The sequence below is a fragment of the Palaemon carinicauda genome, chromosome 6, assembly GCF_036898095.1.
Source record: "Palaemon carinicauda isolate YSFRI2023 chromosome 6, ASM3689809v2, whole genome shotgun sequence".
Classification (NCBI taxonomy): Eukaryota; Metazoa; Arthropoda; class Malacostraca; order Decapoda; family Palaemonidae; genus Palaemon; species Palaemon carinicauda.
This window is the reverse complement of record NC_090730.1, coordinates 154,798,685-154,822,537: the sequence shown is the minus strand read 5'-3', so window position 1 is coordinate 154,822,537 and position 23,853 is coordinate 154,798,685. Positions and strand designations below refer to the sequence as shown.

General features: G+C 41.7%; 1 protein-coding gene across 1 annotated transcript in view; it reads right to left on the bottom strand.

The window, feature by feature from the left end:
- Window positions 1-1,625: 1,625 nt before the first annotated feature.
- ND-75 (NADH dehydrogenase (ubiquinone) 75 kDa subunit) overlaps window positions 1,626-23,853 on the bottom strand; it is an 85,674-nt gene continuing 63,446 nt past the window's right edge. Inside the window, exons 10-15 of the mRNA XM_068375595.1 lie at window positions 20,114-20,332; window positions 12,948-13,115; window positions 12,548-12,757; window positions 11,600-11,776; window positions 7,893-8,027; window positions 1,626-2,227 (exon numbers count right to left, since the gene is read on the bottom strand). Coding sequence (XP_068231696.1) covers window positions 2,072-2,227; window positions 7,893-8,027; window positions 11,600-11,776; window positions 12,548-12,757; window positions 12,948-13,115; window positions 20,114-20,332 — 1,065 coding nt within the window. The 3' untranslated portion in view covers window positions 1,626-2,071. The remainder of the gene's footprint in view (window positions 2,228-7,892; window positions 8,028-11,599; window positions 11,777-12,547; window positions 12,758-12,947; window positions 13,116-20,113; window positions 20,333-23,853) is intronic.

Here is a 23,853-nt window from a genome sequence, read left to right as displayed (position 1 = left end):
TGTTAATACGAGAAGCTCATTCCCATCTGAATGAGGAAGACCAAGCTTTGCTGAAGGTAAGGACACACGAAGTTAGAGCTGTCGCAACTTCCGTGGCCTTTAAACAAAATAGATCTCTGCAAAGTATAATCGACGCAACCTATTGGAAAAGCAAATCAGTGTTCGCGTCTTTTTATCTTAAGAATGTCCAGTCTCTTTACGAGAACTGCTACACTCTGGGACCATTCGTAGCAACGAGTGCAGTAGTGGGTGAGGGCTCAACCACTACAATTCCCTAATTCCATAACCTTTTTAATCTTTCTCTTGAAATGTTTTATTATTGTTTTTGGGTTGTCCGGAAGGCTAAGAAGCCTTTCGCATCCTACTTGATTTGGCGGGTGGTCAAAGTCATTTCTTGAGAAGCGCCTAGATTAGAGGTTTTGATGAGGTCCTGTTGTATGGGTTGCAACCCTTGATACTTCAGATCCTAGGGGTCGCTCAGCATCCTAAGAGGATCGCGAGGCTCCGTAAGGAAGACGTACTTAAAAAGGCAGAGTAATTGTTCAAGTCGACTTCCTTACCAGGTACTTATTTATTTTATGTTTGTTATTTTGAATAACTGCTAAAATGAAATACAAAATACTTAGCTCATAATAATGTAAACATGTAATGCTGGTCTCTACCCACCCCCCTGGGTGTGAATCAGCTATATGATCACCGGCTAAGTTTAATATTGAAAAATGTTATTTTTATTAATAAAATAAATTTTTGAATATACTTACCCGGTGATCATATATTAAAGGACCCTCCCTTCCTCCTCAATAGAGACCCAGTGGACTGAGGAGAAAATTGGTTCTTTGTTTGCTTGGAGTACTAAGTACCTGCTCGACAGATGGCGCTGATGTACACCCCCACCTGCATAGCGATCGCTGGCGTATTTTGACCGTAGGTTTTTCTGTCGAGCAACAGAGTTGCAGCTATATGATCACCGGGTAAGTATATTCAAAAATTTATTTTATTAATAAAAATAACATTTTTCATTTGAGTATGAAATCTAAATGATAAATTTCCTTGCCTTTTAAACCATTAGTATCACACGGGGAAGGGGATTTTCTTTTTACTCTGGAAGAGTGGATAAATATCCCTGTCTGGAACTTTTTTTTTTCTCTTTATCTTGTAAAATTTTTTGTTTTTGGTAAACTTTTTTCTTTTTGGCCGTGTGTAAGTAAATTTCTGTGAATAATTGTCAAAATTGGTACCAGATGGTCAATGATGTATAAATGAATCTGCAGTTACCAAATCCAGGGGTAAAGAAGGTGGATTGTACTTTAAAATTGTTCAGTACATAGTTTACCTTTCCACTCATCTTATTTCATAGAGTTTTTCTAATACAGTACTCTGCATGCTTCCTAGTTGTGTATCTATGCCTTATCTTTTGAACTACTTTAGTTCACAAGCCAAACAAGTGGAAAAATACTGTATATGTCATTTGAAATGAATAATTTTATAAAAATTGTCACTTGTGTCAGTTCAAAGATTTCAAGTAGGGAAGGGTCTTCACAGGAAAAAATCATTAACAAATGTAAAAGATTTCAAGTAGGGAAGGGTCTTCACAGGAAAAAATCATTAACAAATGTAAATACTCATTTCTAATAAATTACCTTTATTAGCACATCTGTACAAATAAAATATATGTCTGTACACTCATTCATCACTAAGAAACAGGAAATTTCCAGAATTCAAATGAACACCACCAACCATTAGGCAATAGATAACCAAATATAACTAACTAAATCACATTTCTAGGGGGGAATATTAGGTCTTTTTCAATTTTTGATAAATGAGGCTATGAAATTCATTGGAAGTTACCAATTTCCAAAGACAATACATATCTATATACATAAACTCAGGCATAAAAATTTAATTTGTTTGAGTTACTAATTTAATATTCATCATATTCACGTGTACAGTACCGGTATTGCCATTATGGATAATAACCCTGACTTGCAGTACACCACCTTCTGGTAATATTAACTTTGCAACTAACTGTACAAAACATTGGAACAATTAATTTGTTTTAAATTTAAACTATTCAACCATGATACTTATTCGCAGCTTCTTTCTTTACAGCGACTATACACTTTGCCATTGTTGCTGATGCTCGAGTGATAGGATCCGTCATGTAGAAGTCTTCAAGCTCCTTTTGTGGAACATCGACAGGGGCTGCATCTAGACTTCCTTGAACAAGCTAATGAGGTAAAAGGAAAAATTAATTATTTAAAAACGGAAGTTAGGGACATACATGTGAATAAAGTGAAAATAATTTTTTTTTTCTACAAACTGGTAAGCCAAAAAATTCAATTTCAATTGTCCTGAGATACAATAATTCTGAAGCCTTGAAAATTAAAATACTGTAGTAGATCTATAACCAATTGTATTCGTATCTGCAGTGCAACAACTATCATGTAGACTGGATCTTATGTAGCAAAAGTAAGGGGAGGGGCACTGCTATAAATAATAGATTCCATATTTTGAAAAAAAATTAATAGAGAAACCATCAATCACACCGAGCCCAACTCATTATTTTAGCCAGAGGTCAAGCTTCAAAAGACTCCCAGCTTGTGTAAAGGCCCAATGGAACTAGAGAAGCACATAGAGTTAAAGTAGATCAAGCACATAGAGTTAAAGTAGATCAGGAGTAAAAACTAATGCATATTCATGGGATACTGCAAGTGGAAAAACTGCCATCCAGTTACCCACCTAGTTTGTACTTTTTTAAGTACAATCTGATAATATATGAAGATACAAGGAACCAAATAACCATTCAGATGTATGCTCAAATCCCGCAAGATGACATTTCTCGAGAAACCTAATCTAACCTGCATACATGACTGCTACAATCTCCTAGCACTTCCTCTAAGAATGGATGTAGTAAGGATTTTGATCTCATGCCCAATCAATCCTTACTTGGCTAAACTTGTCCCCTGAAGCATGTGCAAAGATTTGATGTATACACTAAATTAGTCAAATGGGTACTATTAATGTGAAGTACTGAATCCTCAGATGATGCAACGTTGAGAAAAGCTCTAAATAATCACCGCTTGATACTTTTGAGCCGTAATAGCAGCAGAATTTGACATAATAGCGACATGAGGTAAATATACAATTTTGAGCATTGGTTGTCTGAATCATGGTGAAAAACTAGTTTACTGAAGAACAGGATCTGAAGTGAGAAAAAATATCTCATTTCGAGGTTGGAATATCTACAGACAAAGAAGTTATCTTCAACAGAACTGGAAGTTGGCAGTAAACAAGCAATGGCTGAAGAAGCAATTATCAAAAATTTTCATTCTAGAAACTAGAATGGCATGGCCATTGGTACACCTGTAAATAAGCTGCCTCTTCAAGAACTTCTCTCATTTTGGCTGGGATATGTGATAGGATTCCTGGTTTGCACAGAACTGGAGGTAATTTTTCTTTGGCCAGAATGGCAATAAAAGACATCTCGGAGATTTATTTTCACTAAATTACAATTGTAAGGTCAAAGAGTCAAATTCAGGTACTGCTGCAGAACTTTCTTCTTTCTGCTAAAGGATTTTCTTAGTTAATAAATAAAGTGATATTGATATTGCACCTTGCTATTTTCTGGGATATTCTCCTGTAGCAGAACTGTTTAAACTATAAACTTCAAAGACTGGTTTAGTATATTATTAAATTGTCTTAAAAATTGAGAGAAGATACATTCTTCTCATTTTCCCAAGACCAAATTCCCTTTGTTCACTGGCATTCTGAAAGTTCTATTGGAAGCTACTTGCTGCAAAACAAAGAAACTAGCTGCGATTGAGCCACACTTTCTCAAGCTGATCTACAGGCTCTGACGCCAAGAAAAATTCAGATAATACATTATCAAAGAAGGGCTGCTGCATCAACTTCTTCAAAATTACTATCATGAACACAATCATCCAGTTGTCTAAGATACGAGATCCGTAGCCATGTTCTGCAGTGCAAATATTATGGTGAGTGGAGGGGGAGCCCATTACTAACAAGGGAGGTAAGTGGAGGGGGAGCCCATTACTAACAAGGGAGGTAAACTTTAATTTCTTTTCCATCCATTCTTGCTGAAACCAAGGCCTGAGGTGGATGCCTTACCTCACTTGGTAAAAGAAAAAGAAATGTCTCTTGGATGGAGTGGGTCTCCCAGGAATTAATGCTGTAGAATACATTTAGTTTATGGTTTTGTATGTAGGTTAGAGTTATCATTCAAGCAAGTACTTCTGTAATTCTTCTACCTTCCTCCAAAATCTCATTTACTGAAGAATTTACTAAAAATTTAAATAGCAAGTATACAAAACTTTGATATATCAGATTCAGACAAAGTTCTGTCTGAGCACACCACGGATAAAGAAGCTTACCAGATGTTATTTATACTGTGGATTTGCAGAAATCGTGAGCAATGTGACAATAGCAGTAGAAATCAGAGGTGCAGCAGTACAGAAAGGGATCATAAAATTCATCAGTGCAACAGATAAGACAGCAACAGCAATAGATACCATACACAAAGTGATAATACCAGGAGAAATCAGCCATAGAAAGAACCAGTTAGGAAAGACATCTGGAAGAGACATAGTGTGCAAGTACCATAATAGTTATAACTACAGGCACAACAAGAAAGGAGGAGTGCAACAGTTGCCAGTCCCAGAGTAGTGATACAGTAGGTCATGAGGAAATACAGAAGCAGCAACCATCAGCGCACTTATAATGGTTCACTGTAGCCATTAGTTTGGGGTCTTTAGAAGACTCTTTTAGTCCCTACACTCAACACAGCAAGAAATGGCCAATAGGGGAGGGGAACTAGTTGCCTTCGCAAGCTTTGTTGCAAAGGTGGGTATTTGTTTGTATGTCTGTCTGTGTGTTTGTGATTCGCATAACTCAAAACTATGAATATTTGAACGAATCTCATGATATTTGGTAGGATGATTGGGCATGATCTAATGACAATTTGATTAGATTTTAGGAGTGATTGGGTCAAAAGTAAAGGCCAAGGTCACGATAACATTAAAGTCTTTTTCCCACATCCTGGCCAATTTTTATCTGATTTGCATGAAACTAGTGCCACATGCCTAACTCAATTGCCTACCTTGTGATATACAACATGACATAGGCGAAGGTATGCGTTCTACAGAGTGCCTGTTCTAGTTTTAAATGGATTCCCCCCAATGGTGCCACATCTAAACAGCTCACCGGCCTGCCTTCTTTCGTCAACCCCACTCCACCTCCTTACCCTCTGTTTCTATGTAACTCCGTATTACTATCGGAAATTATTCTAACTTTTGTTCCACACCAACACAAGAGGTAAAATTCATTGCCAGTATTCTGTCTAAAGGTTTTCCCTCATCCTAAACAAAAGACACATGTTGCCGCTACACACACGCTGTGACACGCACTCTCACGATGAATAAAAGATATAATTATGTAAGTAACTATACTATAAATAGAGAAGGGGATCTCAATTTTAATGACCATGGGAATGAGATCTTATAGAAATAAGGAAGTGTTAGCTCAGAGAAGCAGGGTACTTTGGGTAAAGGAAGGGTAAAAATTTAAAGGAAATAGGTAATGAATTAAGGATTAAGGAAAGGAAAGGTTTGTCTAATTGATGCACAATTGAAGTGAGTGCTATGTGTGATAGTCTGTACAGGGGGAGGGGATGTGGTTTATGTGCTCTGGACAGAAAGGCCCAAGGACAGTGAATTACAGTTCAGTGAATGATGTCTGGGCAAACATAAGGTTAAGAGAATGAGAGGTGAAGGAGGTAAAAGCATAGGTTGATGCGAAGGGATATATAAAAGAAACAGTCGGTTGGAGTAGCATGTATGAAAGGTGAGGCGCATTAGAATAGGAAACCCATTGTGGTTTACTCAGAAAATTCTACACAAAATCTGCATTAAATATAGATATAAGAAGTATAAAGGGAAATACTGAATAAAAATTTAGTAAGGAATAAGGATTATATGAATAAAAGGCATAGTAATGAATGAAAAACATTGGGATATTAGAAGTTATGAAAACATTACTGTAATATGAATAGGCCTATATGAACATGCAAGTGTTAAAAGAAGTAAGCAGAGAGAATTACTGATAAATCGGAGAATAAGAGATAAACGTAGAATAAGGGGAGGGGTTGGAGAGAGAACTGATTATCTGTGGAGATGTGGCACAGTGCGGGAATCTGTTTAATATAGGGGGGGCCCTCCCCTATCGGCAATTTCTCATTGTATTGAACATAGCTGCACTTCCTCTATATCCTTCTACTTTACCTCTGTTTCCCCTTCCATTTTGCTGTCCAACTCCTAACTTCTACTTGAGTGTGCAACTGCTGGGTTTACCCTAGCTTCATGAGTGCTGAATGAACTCACAGGCCCAGTACTGGGCTATATAGCCCAAATTCATGAATGTCGTCGTCGTCGGTGCCCACTCGTGTCCGAGTATTGGGTTCTGTCGCTAGCCATCAGCCTCCTATCTATGAAAAGATGAAGAAGGGTGGAGGAAACGACAGAATGCCAGTAGCTGCGTATATTGTTTTGGGTGGTCGTGGCTTTGCAACGGCCACGCACACACACTTGGCCCACATCGTTTTCACCGCGGCTCAAGACATATGAGACAGGCGGCTTCTCCGATGTTGGTTGCATCGGGCTGCCGGGTTCTTGTTATGTCAAGGCCCGCCTTGTTGCCTGCCCGACAGGCATTGCCCTCTTCCGCCGGAGCTGGGAAGCTCCGCCGTTGGGGTCTTGTTTGGTTTGATTTTGGAGTTTTCCTTCTCCTATGTAATCCTATAGTAACAACTATCATTAGCAGGAAAAAAGCTACAACCCTAGTTGGAAGAGCAGGATGCTATAAGCCCAAGTGCTCTAATAGGGAAAAATAGCCCAGTGTGGAAAGGAAACAAGGAAATAAATGAACTACAAGAGTAGTGCAGTAGTGAACAATTAAAATAAATATTTTAAGACCAGTAATAACATTAAAATAGATCTTTCATATAAAAAAAAAAAAGAGGAAGAGAAATAAGATTGAATAGTGTGCCAGTGAACCCTCAAGCAAGAGAAAATAAATAAGATTGAGTATAGGGCTCGAGTGATCCCTCAAGCACGAGAACTCTATCCCAAGACAGTGAAAGTCCATGGTACAGAGGTTATGACACTACCCACGACTAGAGAACATTGGTTTGATTTTGTAGTGTCCTTCTCCTAAAACAGCTGCTTACCATACCTAAAGTCTCTCTTCTACTTTCACCAAGAGAAAAGTAGTCAAATGAAGAATTACAGTGCAGTAGTTAAACTTGAGTGAAAAGAGTAGTTTGGTAATCTCAGTGTTGTCAAGTGTGAAAAGAAAGAGTAAAGAATAGGCCAGACTATGTGCAGACAAAGGAAAAATGAGAAAGGGGATCCAGTGCAGCACCTGCAGCAAAATTTAGGAGAATTCATCAAAGCAACCATGAGGCAGAAATAAAGACAAAATATACAGGAGAAAAGTAAAAAAAAATATGTTGAAGAATTAGGAATGAAACTGATTCCAAACTGCTGCAGTAAACCTAGGAAATTATCTCTATTAGAAGTACAGACACACTATGAAATGAGCTGAGTACCTGCTACTCTCCAATTGTCTACAGGACTGCTTATGCGTACAATCATTCATAAATATCCTACTACTTAAGATTTTAAGGCCTCTGAACTGGCATGTCAGGGAGCAATCATAAATGAGATTAAGTGCTTCATAGGATCAATGGATTTACTATGAGCCATACATAACTTGAATTTGTCATTGCTAAGTATTCATGTACAACGCATATGACCATGGCTGAACACAGTTTATCAAAATAGGACTAAATTTATAAAATACTTGTAATACTAATTTACCTTAGCAAGATCACTGGCTTGAGCAAAATAGTTTGCTTCTTCTACCTCTCCATAACGGGTAAGATTGGGGGAAACCTCTGAGAGCCGTGCTCGAACTGCCTCCAAGTTGTCATATGTCAATGAAACTCCGGATATCTGTCAATAAGATGAAAGTTAGTTCAGAAATTCTTCAACACAGTAATAAAATCTAAAGCAAAGTAAATAAACAGTAATATGGTGACTGAAGATAATGGCCAAATTTAATTTAACATTGCTTAACCTGAAGAGTACAAGAAAAATATACACTCATATGGTAATTTTTTAACTTATAAAGTTCACACAAAAAGTAACAAGAGCATAAAAATAATTATATACTACTTAAACTCCAAATAAAAGTTAGCTTTCAACATTAATTTTTTTCTTTGAAAATTATTTCAAATGGAATCCTGGAGGGGACCACCTCAATTATGTCCGAGCGGCATGCTATTGATGGTACCAAATTCTGTGCAGTAAAAGTTCAACTTTTTTTGCACTGTTTTGTCTCTTACTTTTCATCAGTTCTCTACTTACCTGGTTGTTCAACGTTAACTTTACCTAGCTCTAATTTCCATATAATTTACAACCCCATCTTAAGGAAATGCTCCAAGAGCACTATATCAATGATAAGAGTTTCTTGGCACTATGATGTTGTTTAATGTATGAAAAAATGTATTGATGAATAAAAATCACAAATCGGAGGTAATTTGTATTTATAAGGAAGTTCCGGTTTAATTGGCTGAAAACTTCCCGGACATTCAAAACTCTTGCATTGGAAAATGCTGAAGAGTTAAGGGTCTTGATACCTTGTACACCAGAGGTTTAGCAATCTCACGAAGGTACATGGCCCTAGCATTAAGGGTTGTTCTAAAACCAAAACTCTGTATCATAAGATGTTGCTATAGTTCATAATTAGATGTGTGTATGTCTTTGCAAAAGGCACAACTGTGATACAGGGGTTTGCCTGTATACGTCATGCTCCCCACCGTAAAGGAGCGTGGGGTGAATTCTGTTCTATGCTAAGTATAGAACAACAACACGCTGAGTGGGGCTTACCTGCACCGAGATCCACTTCCAGCAGGCAAGGTTCTTGATGCCGTATCCCAAGAGAGGGGAAGATTGAAAGGAAAATGAGGTGCCAGTCACTCTTACTTTCATCCCAGAATAACTCGTAAACTTTTCTCTAAATCTGGAAGTAATTGTCCTCTGATGAGAGGATCCCAGGTAGCTATAACATCTGCTGTCCTGCTACAGCAGGCCCTAGAGTGAACATGTCTAGGTACCTGTGGGTCACATCTCGCAGGTTATGGACAGTAAACGTAGCTTGACGTTTCCATACCCTTGTCTGAAGAACCTGTGCTACATACTTTTTAAGTGCTAGTGAAGCACCAACATTTTTTATTTGATTTGGTCTGGCTGAAGTGCTCCCCACTCATGAAGGAGAGTGAGGTGAAAGGGAATGGGCAATGAACTCCCATAACCAAGAATATTCTTTGTAACTTTCTTCTTCATCCTACCCATAATAATGAATAGGTGCTGCAGGTTTGGTCTGGTAGCTTGAGATAGTGCCTCAGAACTCTCACAGGACACAAAAGCAACAAATCAGAATCATCTGTTAGTGCTCGAAAGCTATTAGCCTGAAAAGATAAAACCCTAAGATCCAGAAAAGAAGGGTTTTATGTTTTAACAACAAACTCTAGAATGAAGGTGAATCAGTCCAGGCTCCAGCCCCTTGAATGAGTGATGTCAAAAGGGAGACCGTGGAAGCTTACCAACACGTTTTGCCAAAGCCAAAGCAAGCACGAAATCCGTATTTAGGATAATATCTCTACCTGAAATTCGTTCCAATGATTAATGAGGTGCCCTCTTTAAGGAGTACAGAACTTTCACTACATTCCATGAGGGAGGTCTCAGGTCAACCGGAGGGCAGGTCTGTTCAAAACTTCGTATGAGCACAGAGAGTTCTACCAAAGGAAAAAAGTCTACTTCTTTTAGTCGAAAGACTTGGCTTAAGGCTGAGCGATAGACTTTTACTGCTGAAACGGAGCACAGTTTCTCCTTAACGAGATAAGAGGGAAAAGTTGGCTATGAGCGGAATAGAGGCTCCAGATGGACAACAGAATGGGATGGAGGAACCCCCAGAGGTTTAAAAGTTGCTCATGAATGGCAGAGGCAAGGGACAGTGACAATGTCCTAGCAAGACATTGGCCTAGAGACTGACCATATATAAATATAATTAGTGCCCAAGCCCCTCTCCACCCAAGCTGGGGCCAGGCAATGGGTGCTGATGGCTTGGCAGGCAGACCTATAGACTCCCTCCAAAACACCCCATCCTTAGCTCACAAGGATGGTGAGGTTGTATACACTACGAGAAACTATCGAGCTTGAGTGGGTCCCCAACCTGCGTCCAGCAGATAGCCAGGTATGGATGGTTCTACAACGCAACATCTCTCGAGCAATTTCATGCGAAAAGCCCTTCTGAGAGGATATGCTGGATAAGCTCTATGCACAAAGCCGAAGGGATACCACCGCTCCACAGAAGATCCTGGATTGTGGTTGGCACAACAGATCGGGAAGAGGTGGCAATTCCCTCGGAGTTTCTATTAACAAATTTAGAAGGTCCGGGTTCTATGAAAGTCAGATTGAGGTCGGGCATAACTCAAACTCGATTCAGGATATTTCTGATGAGGCAAAAAGGTGTCAAGACTGTCCTACAGGTGCTGGAAAGTATTCTGAAATACGGCATTTGGATATAAAACCGGAGAGTGGTAAGAGTTTGTTGTTCAAAAATGTTGCAAACAGGTCTGTTTGGGTGAACCCCACAAAGTCAGGATCTCTGTTACTATCCAGGAACAAAAGACCATTGTGAACCAATGACCCGAGTCCTCCTACTCAAGTTGTGCACCACTACAATCTGCTTGCCTGGAATGAAATGAGGCCGAAGTCTGCCCGCTCTAGAACTTCCACTACAAGCTAGCAGATGGGGAGTGACACAGTACCTCCTCATTAGTTGATAAAGCCCACGAAGGTCGTTGTCACTCATCAACAACACCGAGTGACTGTGAAGAAGAGGGCAAAGGTGGTGAAGGGCCAGGAACACTGCCTTCGCTCCAGTACGTTGATATGGCTCAGACGACCCAATAATGACCATTGCTGAAGAGAAGGAACTCTGGAGGCCAACTACCAACTCAGATCTCTTCTGGCCTTTTCCCCTATCAACACTTGTGAGAGAGGCTGGTCGGCATGTTGAGACCGCTGCCTCTTCAACTCCCACTAAAATGAATGACAATGAAAACGACCTGTCGGCACCAATTGTTACGTGGATGAGATGTCCCAGAAGTCTCTGCCACTGACGTGCAAGTAGGTGGGACTGTCGTAGGAAGGGGAGATCACACTAGCATTAACTTCTAATTTAGCAAAATGTAAGATGTCTTGGTGAAGGAGAAAGGTTTCCTCTGAGTTCACCAGTAGTCTAGACAGTGAAGACGTCGTACTGTATGTTGCTGACATGTGTCCATGCCGAGACCAGGGTGGAAACTTACAAGCTGTCGACAGGCCGAAACAAAGTACTATACCTGGAACTGGTACACAGTTTATCAAGAGGCCACACCAAAGTTCAAAATGGAAATAAAAACTAAAGTTTTAATGACGCTATCTTCTAAATATTAATTTTTTCTGCATAAAGTACACACCTGAGCAAGAGCTCTCAAGATTTTCCAGTCCTCTCGAGCCATTCCAGGAGGTACAAGAGCAGCTCGAGTCTGCTGAGCCCTTCCCTCTGTATTTACATAGGTACCATTCTTTTCAGTGTAGGCTGCACCAGGTAACACAACATCTGCCATTTCTGCTCCTCTGTCACCATGATGACCCTGAAAAAATCACATAATTACAGTAATGATTGAGACATATTTAGGGTAAATCAAACATAAACCTACCGTAATAAGAACAAAAGTTGAGCTAAATTTATGACTTGGAAAGAAAATTATTTAAATACATTCAAAGGACAGGTACCTATGTGATGTAAATTGAGATAATACAGACGTGACCAAGAAAAATTAACAATCCTCCAAATTACAAGAATAATGAAAATTTCATTTTACAAAAAAATGTAAGCATGATGAATTGAACTTCCAATTGCATAAGGTGTAAAATGTAAATTATATTGAGATTAAAAGTATAATACAGTAAATATTAACATAGTACACAGTACCATGAGAAAAAATACAGTAAATATTTACTCTACAGAGCAACATAAAAAAAAAAAAACCTTTTAATCACACCATGTTTCCTGCTTCACTTATTGTATAACAATGGGATACTTGACAATAACAACTTAACCCGTTCACTACGAGGCAACAGATACCCCCTCATTAGCTACATATGAGATTTGTCACTATTGGATATATTTTTTTGATAGCCTATATTTGCATGTTGATTTTGTCACTGCTGATTTTTCTATTATGTACAGTATTTTATTCTAAATAAGAGAATAGCATTTTCATAATAGAAATATATTTTATAAGTTTTCATGTTATATATTTCTGTCATTTAGCCTTTCAAAAATCCATGATTTACAGTTATGTAATAACATTTCATATCAAGATTCAAAGTTTAATATGAGAAGATATTAAACAACATACCTGATAAATAACAACAGTGTCCTTTGCTAGGTCTTCCCGTGTGATTGCTCCTTCATCAGCTCCAAGCATAATCAAAACTTTGGGAGGAGCATCACGAATGTTTGCCACTCCAGGAGTATAACCAAGATCTAAGGCAGCAACCTGGGAGGCAACTCGGTGCAGTACATTCAAAACTCGCCAGTCGGAGCCTCCTTCACATACGAGTCGAATCTGACATAAAGGACCAAATTCTAAACCATAGGCTTTTAAATTCTCAATAAAATATAAAATACAGATAAGCTAGTAATGCTGATGATTTTTCAATCAACCCTTATACATACTAGAAAATTACTACTCTCAATAGAATCAACAAACTTGAAAATAAAAATATAATTCTGGATAACATCAATTACTGTAATACCTTTTGTGATAATTCCAAAAGCTTAGCATAAATAGTTGCTCCATCAGGCCGTGACAAAAGAGCTGATCCAACCACAATGATAGGTCGCTTAGCAGAAGATAGACGTGCAGCAAATGGGTGAGAGCCATCTAGGAGTCCTTGAATAATTGATGTGTCATCTCCCAGATTCTGTGAATTAAAGATATCTGACATATAATATTTTATATATTTTTAAAGACCCTTTTCCACAAGAGCTCATATGAAGTGCAAATTGGTAAAAATGTTATTTTTATTAATAAAATAAATTTTTGAATATACTTACCCGATAATCATGTAGCTGTCAACTCCGTTGCCCGACAGAATTCTATGGAGGGATACGCCAGCTATCACAATACTAGAAGGGGGTGTATTTACCAGCGCCACCTGTGGCCAGGTACTCAAGTACTTCTTGTTGACACCTCCTCAATTATTCCTCGGTCCACTGGTTCTCTATGGGGAGGAAGGGAGGGTCGATTAAATCATGATTATCGGGTAAGTATATTCAAAAATTTATTTTATTAATAAAAATAACATTTTTCAATATTAAACTTACCCGATAATCATGTAGCTGATTCACACCCAGGGGGGTGGGTGAAAACCAGTGTACAAGATTAAAGGATAGCTAAGTATCCCATATTTCATATAATCAGTTATCCACAATAACAATGAAATAATAAGTACCTGGTAAGGAAGTCGACTTGAACCGTTACTCTGCCTTTAATAAGATCGTCTTCCTTACTGAGCGCAGCGTTCCTCTTGGGAGGCTGAATCAACTCAAAGGTGCTAAAGTATACAGGGCTGCAACCCATACTAAAGGACCTCATCACAACCTTTAACCTTGGCGCTTCTCAAGAAAGAATTGACCACCCGCCAAATCAACAAGGATGTGGAAGGCTTCTTAGCCGACCGTACAACCCATAAAAAGTATTCAAGAGAAAGGTTAAAAAGTTATGGGATTATGGGAATGTAGTGGCTGAGCCCTCGCCTACTACTGCATTCGTTGCTACGAATGGACCCAGGGTGTAGCAGTACTCGTAAAGAGACTGGACATCTTTGAGATAGAATGATGCGAACACTGACTTGTTTCTCCAATAGGTTGCATCCATAACACTCTGCAGAGAACGGTTCTGTTTGAAGGCCACTGAAGTAGCCACAGCTCTCACTTCATGTGTCCTTACCTTCAGCAAAGCAAGGTCTTCTTCCTTCAGATGAGAATTTGCTTCTCTAATCAGAAGCCTGATGTAGTAAGAAACTGAGTTCTTAGACATTGGTAGAGAAGGCTTCTTGATAGCACACCATAAGGCTTCTGATTGTCCTCGTAATGGTTTTGACCTTCTTAGATAGAACTTAAGAGCTCTAACTGGGCAAAGTACTCTCTCCAGTTCGTTCCCCACCATGTTGGACAGGCTTGGGATCTCGAACGACTTAGGCCAAGGACGGGAAGGAAGCTCGTTTTTAGCCAAAAAACCGAGCTGCAAGGAACATGTAGCCGTTTCAGATGTGAAACCTATGTTCCTGCTGAAGGCGTGGATCTCACTTACTCTTTTACCTGTTGCTAAGCACACGAGGAAAAGAGTTTTTAATGTGAGGTCCTTAAAAGAGGCTGATTGGAGCGGTTCAAATCCTGATGACATTAGGAACCTTAGGACCACGTCTAGATTCCAGCCTGGAGTGGACAACCGACGTTCCTTTGAGGTCTCAAAAGACCTAAGGAGGTCCTGTAGATCTTTGTAGGAAAGATCCAAGCCTCTGTGGCGGAAAACCGCTGCCAACAAACTTCTGTAACCCTTGATCGTAGGAGCTGATAGGGATCTTACGTTCCTTAGATGTAACAGGAAGTCAGCAATCTGGGTTACATTGGTACTGGTTGAGGAAAACTGCATTGGCCTTGCACCAGCTTCGGAAGACTTCCCATTAAGACTGATAGACTCTGAGAGTGGATGTCGTCCTTGCTCTGGCAATCGCTCTGGCTGCCTCCTTCGAAAAGCCTCTAGCTCTTGAGAGTCTTTCGATAGTCTGAAGGCAGTCAGACGAAGAGCGTGGAGGTTGGGTGTACCTTCTTTACGTGAGGTTGACGCAGAAGGTCCACTCTAGGAGGAAGAGTCCTGGGAACGTCGACCAGCCATTGCAGTACCTCAGTGAACCATTCTCTCGCGGGCCAGAGGGGAGCAACCAACGTCAGCCGTGTCCCTTTGTGAGAGGCGAACTTCTGAAGTACCCTGTTGACAATCTTGAACGGCGGGAATGCATACAGGTTGAGATGGGACCAATCCAGCAGAAAGGCATCCACGCGAACTGCTGCTGGGTCTGGAATCGGAGAACAATACAAGAGGAGCCTCTTGGTCATCGAGGTAGCGAATAGATCTATGGTTGGCTGACCCCACAGGGCCCAAAGTCTGCTGCAAACATTCTTGTGAAGGGTCCACTCTGTGGGGAAGACCTGACCCTTCCGGCTGAGGCGATCTGCCATGACATTCATATCGCCCTGAATGAGCCTCGTTACCAGCGTGAGCTTTCGATCTTTTGACCAAAAGAGGAGGTCCCTTGCGATCTCGAACAACTTCCTCGAATGAGTCCCTCCCTGCTTGGAGATGTAAGCCAAGGCTGTGGTGTAGTCGGAGTTCACCTCCACCACCTTGTTAAGCTGGAGGGACTTGAAGTTTATCAAGGCCAAATGAACTGCCAACAACTCCTTGCAATAGATGTGAAGTGTCCTTTGCTCCTGATTCCATGTTCCCGAGCATTCCTGTCCGTCCAGTGTCGCACCCCAGCCCGTGTCCGATGCGTCCGAGAAGAGACGGTGGTCGGAGGTCTGAACAGCCAAAGGTAGACCTTCCTTGAGAAGAATGCTGTTCTTCCACCACGTTAGAGTAGACCTCATCTCTTCGGAAACAGGAACTGAGCCCGTCTCTAGCGTCATGTCCTTTATCCAGTGAGCAGCTAGATGATACTGAAGGGGGCGGAGGTGGAGTCTCCCTAACTCGATGAACAAGGCCAGCGATGAAAGTGTCCCTGTTAGACTCATCCACTGCCTGACTAAGCATTGGTTCCTTCTCAGCATGCTCTGGATGCATTCTAGGGCTTGGAAGATCCTTGGGGCCGACGGACAAGTCCGAAAAGCTCGACTCTGAAGATCCATACCCAAGGAGACAATGGTCTGGGATGGAACGAGCTGAGACTCCTCAAAATTGACCAGGAGGCCCAGTTCCTTGGTCAGATCCATAGTCCATTTGAAAATCTCCAGACAGCGACGACTTGAGGGAGCTCTTAAAAGCCAGTCGTCTGACGGAGCCGGACACAAGATCATGATACTGCTGCACAGTCTGTAAACTGTCAATCATGGGCAAGCGAGGAAGTACAGTGACAACCCGAATCTGTCTAGACTGTCTGGGTCGTACAGACAACTCCTTAACGGGTTGCTGAGGTTGCCGCACTGCGTCACAACAAGTCCCTTCTGTTGGTTGTTGAACGTCTTCCCCGTGACACATTGACTCCGTAAACAAAAAATCCTCTAACAAGGACTAAGCTTGGACTGCATGTCATGCAACACAGCTCAAGGTCTATGGGAGCAGGTGTGGTAACAGACGGGATTAGCGGCTGAAGTGTAACCATTACCTTCCCTGTAAGCATGTTATGCTTAAATAAAAGTCCATAAGAGGTTATGCAGCTAAAGGCTCCCTCCAAATGACAGAGTCCTCAAGGGAATATCAGAAGGAGGGAGAAAAGAACTTTCTCATCTACAGGGACCTTATCCTAGAAAAGCTAAGTTCTCTGAGTGAGGGTTCACTGGTGCAAAGCAGCAGACTAGAAGGCAACGTTATGAAACTGCTTGACAGTCTAGTGAGTTGGCAACAACCCAAGATGTGTTGAGAAGCATGCGGTAAGGTATGCAGAGCATGATGTATGCAGAGTATGCTGTATGCAGAGCATGCTGTATGTAGAGCATGTTGTATGCAGAGCATGCTGAATGCAGAGCATGCTGTATGCAGAGCATGCTGTATGCAGAGCATGCTGAATGCAGAGCATGCTGAATGCTGAGCATGTAGTAAGCAGAGCCTGCTGTAAGCAGAGCCTGCTGAAAGGAAAGCAGAGCGTGTGCATGGCGTTTAACATTTCACAGAAATTCCATGACCAGTGCTAGAGTGCTTTATGCATGCTTGCATGGGGTTTAAACCATGGTATGCTGAACAGCAGAGTCAGAACGAGCTGGAACAACAATAGTGTGGTTTCCTCTTCAAGACTCCGATGAGGGAACACCTGAGGCTCAGTCTGCAAAGGCTGAATAAAAGACAAGCAGAAGGAAGGCGCATGGGTGGAGGAGGCTGACTCCTAGCATGAGTGGTTGAACCCAAGGGTTGCGCTTGCTGAGCGGTTGGCGGAAGCGGAGTAGCAAGTTCCAGTTCCTGTGGTGTGAGCGGAGCGCGATGAGGAAGAGGCTGCGCAGAACAAGGTAAATGTCTCGCAAGCTGAGGCTCCTGAGGCGCAAGGCTAAGGTGTTGTGGTGCTTGCCTTATGGAGGGTTGAGCTCGCTGCAGCAAGAGCTGAGGAAACTGACTCATGGACGGGAGAGGTTGTTGTACCTCAACCGAGTGTTGCATCACTGGTGGAGCAGCAAGTGGAGGCGGAGGAAGAGAGGTATAATCCTCCTGATCCCAATGTAAAGGTTGCCTTAAGAAAGGCGGAGGCTGAACACCACAGGGAACAGCAAACTCAGCACGTGTCTCAACATCGTACGCCTGGCAGGTGGTACTGCGATCAGGCGGAGCGAGTGTAGGTGGAGGGAGTGTAGGCGGAGGCGGAGGAGCAACACTCTCAGCCCGACACTCACGCATCAAGTCCGAAAGCTGTGCTTGCATGGACTGTAGTAGAGTCCACAACATCATACGCCTGGCAGATGGTACTGTGATCAGGCGGAGCGAGTGTAGGAGGAGGGAGTGTAGGCGGAGGCGGAGGAGCAACACTCTCAGCCCGACACTCACTCATCAAGTCCGAAAGCTGTGCTTGCATGGACTGTAGTAGAGTCCACAACATCGTACGCCTGGCAGATGGTGCTGTGATCAGGCGGAGCGAGTGTAGGAGGAGGGAGTGTAGGCGGAGGCGGAGGAGCAACACTCTCAGCCCGACACTCACTCATCAAGTCCGAAAGCTGTGCTTGCATGGACTGTAGTAGAGTTCACAACATCGTACGCCTGGCAGATGGTGCTGCGACCAGGCGGAGCAGGTGCAGGCTGGGCGAGCACAGGCGGAGCAGGTGCAGGCTGGGCGAGCACAGGCGGAGCGAGAACAGGTGGAGGGAGTGTAGGCGGAGGAGGAGGTGCAACACTCTCAGCCCGACACTCACGCATCAAGACCGAAAGTTGTGACTGACTGCATTCGGGTTGTGAACTTTAACTTCGTACGTCTGGCATAGGTCTGGACTTAACGTTTAAGAAGTCTTGAGACCTGAGACCAGCGTTACTCTGCCTTTATTTTCTCCCCTAATCTCTTCTGCAGACGAGCAAAATAAGGGCTCAATCGTCTGCGGGTGGGAGTGACGGTCTCGGTAAGACACGCCCACAACCACCGAGAATACTTCTGTGCGCCGATCAAGGCCTGCTGAACCCTTATGCCCTTCGACATTGCTTCTCCCCTGGGCTTGGGAGCTTGCAAGAGGTCCCGGACTGGGAGGACGACTGGCGCGCACAAAAGTACCCTCACGCACTAATCACTTATCACTTTGATTTCTGTTTGCACTTATTTCACTGAACTCGAAACTTTAAGTGGTTTGTACCTGAAATACGCAATTCTATCCTTTCTCAAAGTTAGTAATTGCGAAAACAGAATTACAATGTAACAGAAAAATCTAATGAAAGATAATTCAGTGGTTGGAAAGAGACTAAACACTAGATCACTCTAGAAACGTTTAGTTTCTTCCCCTAAAGAGACTAGGGAGAAGAGCAAAAAACGATAACGACGTTACTCGTACGCCTGGCAGGCTTGAATGAAACGTTTATCCTCTTTCTCCCTCCGTCTCTATCTCTCTCTCTCTCTCTCTCTCTCTTGACTTAGAACCTGAGAGAAGAGCCCAATCATATATATCGTTAAACCATATTATTGTTAAAGAAAAAAAAAAAAAAACTGAAAAGTTCCTTTATTAGGATCAAAACCATTAAGTTAAGAAAAAAAATGAACAAAACGCTAGACACGGTTACTCTTACTGCAACGTGAAACCGTGAACATTCTTTCTCTATCGTAACGATAGAGTGCAAGTTCAACGTTCTGAACGTCAACAACTGCAGAGACAAAACAAAACGTTAGTTCAGCTTTGAAAACAGTACGAGACTGTCAAAGAAAATCTTTCAAACTCTGTGGCGGAAATAGCATAATATGTTAACAGGTAAAACCGAAATGACGGGCTCAAAGTTTAACTTCGGTAAAAGACCGCCTACTATTAGGAAGGTCGAATATAAACAAATATAAAAATTAATTTTAATGAGTTTATAATAAAAGGAAGTTAATCGAAGAGGCCTATAAGAGGCGGAGAGATATAAAATAAATCTATAACTTTTGTTAAGCAAAATTAAGAAAGAGAGTCTATACTCTCTTAGACACCAACACTTCCGTCTAAGGGAAGGGACGGCCATTGAAAAGTGAACGAGAGTTCATACTCTCTCGTCACCAAAATTAATCAAATTAATTCCAAAAGCTAACTAAGCTAATATAGAAGTTTCCAGTAAAGCGACAGCCGAAATCAAAGAGAAATACTTCACCAAAGTCGTGAAAATACTCCAAGAACATAAGCGTATCCCAGAACGTCTTGCCGGAAGCACGACAGAGGAATAATTGAGGAGGTGTCAACAAGAAGTACTTGAGTACCTGGCCACAGGTGGCGCTGGTAAATACACCCCCTTCTAGTATTGTGATAGCTGGCGTATCCCTCCATAGAATTCTGTCGGGCAACGGAGTTGACAGCTACATGATTATCGGGTAAGTTTAATATTGAAAATCTGGTAATCTTTATAGAAAATCTCCTAAATCTTCAATATTCACAAAATGAATTAAGTAACAATTACAGTGATTGTTTGTTTATGTAAGAATGTTATCCTACACCGAGACCTACTATTTTATATTCAAATAAGAAGATATAAAATAAAATACTTTTACCATACCTCATGATCGTAGGTAAGATTAACCTTGGGTCCAATCATAGCAACATCTAGATCATTGTGAACCCAAGACTTACGCAATCTTGCATTAAACAGAGGAGCTTCATATCGAGGATTTGTCCCCACAAGTAAGGCTAAGTCAGCTTCCTCCACTCCTACAATTCTAGTGTTTAACAAGTACGATGAACGAAGATCAGTTCCAGTTCCTGCATCTGGGAAAATCTGGTGGGAAGAAAAGTGGAATAGAAAAAAGTAACAGATTAAGAAATTAACAAGTCTTAAAATCCTAACTTATCAATAGTCTATCACCATAAATAGGAATTATCATTATACTGTAAAGAAATTCTACAAAACAATTTTTGTTACAGAAATGCCCCTCCCTTAAGTTTCACTTGGGTGACATTTGCCATAATGAATTTTTTTCCAACCAACATCGACTTAACTACATGTAGGTCTATGTGGCAGTTGTGAAGTTTAATGGAACAAAGGTTTTTCCTTCCGCATGAATTTGGACGACTGCTAACTCACCACTTCTCTTCAGCATCCCCTTTTCACACACATAAAATCTACATTGGTGAAGTTCCAAGCAAACTTAACGGGAGGATGTTAACCCTTTTACCCCCCAGGCTATTTGGAACTTTCCAACCCTTAACCCCCAGGCATTTTTCTTTCCCAAGCACGTTTTGCAATATTTTTTTTTTTTAGATTGTGATGACAGTCTTAATTTTTGTCATAGAGAGGTCAGGTTGGTCTCATTATTTTGGAAAATGCCTGAAGTTTCTCATAAAGTTATCAAAAATATGCAAAAAAAAAAAAAAAACTGGAAATAGCAGCTTTTTGCAACAACATACCGGTACGTCCATGAGGGTTAAGGGATGACTTTTGTGAAACGTACCAGTACGTCCATTGGGGGTAGAAGGGTTAATGAATTACGGTTGGATGACTCAGGTGGTGAAGATGCTAGTATGTAATTGTACATAAAACAGGGGAGGTGCAGAAGGCCAAGAAAGAGGAAGACTCCGACTACCCACATTACCTGGAAGCTGAAGAGGTACTAGGCTGCCTTAATGACCTCTTTCACCAAGACGTAGACTAGGAATCTGATTGGTAATATTGATCAAGGCAAAAGCATCCACTACACAACAATGGCACATGACATATGAAGACATTGTTGCAATACACAGTATAAGACATGTACAATCAATAAAAATCAGCTTATCATACTGTGTGGTCACCACCTATAGTGTGCCTTGTGAAGAACTGTGTGGTTACCACCTACAGTGTTCCTTGTGAAGAATGCTGTACACAGTACTAAAGGTTCTTTGCAGCAACAGCTGAGTTGGTTCTTGCCTAAAACTTTTCATCTGTCCCCTTTGATCTTCTCATCAGAACCTGCCTATCAACCTTCAACTTTACCTTGGTCAAAGACAGGGGTTTCATTACAGGAAAATGTTATTTTTATTAGTAAAATAAATTTTTGAATATACTTACCCGATAATCATGTAGCTGTCAACTCCGTTGCCCGACAGAATTCTACGGGAGGGATACGCCAGCTATCACTATACTAGAAGGGGGTGTACTCACCAGCGCCACCTGTGGCCAGGTACTACAGTACTTCTTGTTGACACCTCCTCAATTTTTCCTCGGTCCACTGGTTCTCTATGGGGAGGAAGGGAGGGTCAATTAAATCATGATTATCGGGTAAGTACAGTATATTCAAAAATTTATTTTACTAATAAAAATAACATTTTTCAATATTAAACTTACCCGATAATCATGTAGCTGATTCACACCCAGGGGGGTGGGTGAAAACCAGTGTACAAGACTAAAGGATAGCTAAGTATCCCGTATTTCATATAATCAGTTATCTCAAAATAACAATGAAATAATAAGTACCTGGTAAGGAAGTCGACTTGAACCGTTACTCTGCCTTTATTAAGTTCGTCTTCCTTACTGAGCGCAGCGTTCCTCTTAGGAGGCTGAATCAACTCTAAGGTGCTAAAGTATATAGGGCTGCAACCCCTACTAAAGGACCTCTACACAACCTCTAACCCAGGCGCTTCTCAAGAATGAATTGACCACCCGCCAAATCAAAAGGATGCGGAAGGCTTCTTAGCCTACCGTAACAACCATAAAAACAACAATAAAAGCATTCAAGAGAAAGGTTAAAAAAGGTTATGGGATTAAGGGAATGTAGTGGCTGAGCCCTCACCTACTACTGCACTCGCTGCTACGAATGGTCCCAGGGTGTAGCAGTTCTCGTAAAGAGACTGGACATCTTTAAGATAAAATGATGCAAACACTGACTTGCTCCTCCAATAAGTTGCATCCATTATGCTCTGCAGAGAACGGTTTTTATTAAAGGCCATCGAAGTAGCTACGGCTCTCACTTCGTGGGTCCTTACCTTCAGCAAAGCAAGGTCTTCCTCCTTCAAGTGAGAATGGGCTTCTCTAATCAGAAGCCTTATATAATACGAAACCCCGTTTTTGGACATGGGCCTCGAAGGTTTCTTGATTGCACACCATAAGGCTTCTGACTGTCCTCGAATAGGTTTTGACCTATTAAGATAAAATTTCAGAGCTCTGACAGGGCAAAGAACTCTTTCTAGCTCGTTACCTACCATGTTGGAGAGGCTAGGAATTTCAAAGGATCTAGGCCAAGGACGGGAAGGAAGTTCATTCTTAGCTAAGAATCCGAGCTGTAAAGAACATGTTGCAGATTCGGATGTGAACCCAATGTTCTTGCTGAAGGCATGAACCTCACTGACTCTTTTCGCTGTTGCAAGGCAGACGAGAAAAAGAGTCTTGAGGGTAAGGTCCTTGAAGGAAGCTGACTGAAGAGGTTCGAACCTAGGTGACATAAGGAACCTTAAGACTACGTCTAGATTCCAGCCTGGAGTGGGTAGACGACGTTCTTTAGAAGTCTCAAAAGACTTAAGGATGTCTTGAAGGTCCTTGTTGGAAGAAAGGTCCAAACCTCTGTGGCGGAGAACTGAAGCCAACATACTCCTGTACCCTTTAATCGTAGGAGCTGAAAGGGATCTCTCATTCCTTAGATGTAATAGGAAGTCAGCTATTTGGGTTACAGAGGTATTGGTAGAGGAAACTGCATTGGCTCTACACCAGCTCCGGAAGACTTCCCACTTGGATTGGTAGACTCTACGAGTGGATACCCTCCTTGCTCTGGCAATCGCACTGGCTGCCTCCTTCGAAAAGCCTCTAGCTCTAGCGAATCTTTCGACAGTCTGAAGGCAGTCAGCCGAAGAGCGTGGAGGTTTGGGTGCAACCTGTCTACGTGAGGTTGACGTAGAAGGTCCACTCTTAGAGGGAGAGTCCTGGGGACGTCGACCAGCCATTGTAGTACCTCTGTGAACCATTCTCTTGCAGGCCAAAGGGGAGCAACCAGCGTCAGCCGTGTCCCTTCGTGCGAGATGAACTTCTGCAGGACTTTGTTTATGATCTTGAACGGTGGGAATGCGTAAAGGTCGAGATGGGACCAATTCAGCAGAAAAGCATCCACATGAACTGCTGCTGGGTCTGGAACTGGGGAACAGTACAAAGGAAGTCTCTTGGTCATGGAGGTGGCAAAAAGATCTATTGTCGGCTGACCCCACAAGGTCCAAAGTCTGTTGCACACGCTCTTGTGGAGGGTCCATTCCGTGGGGATGACCTGATCCCTTCTGCTTAGGCGATCTGCTGAGACGTTCATGTTGCCCTGAATGAACCTCGTAACTAGGGTGAGG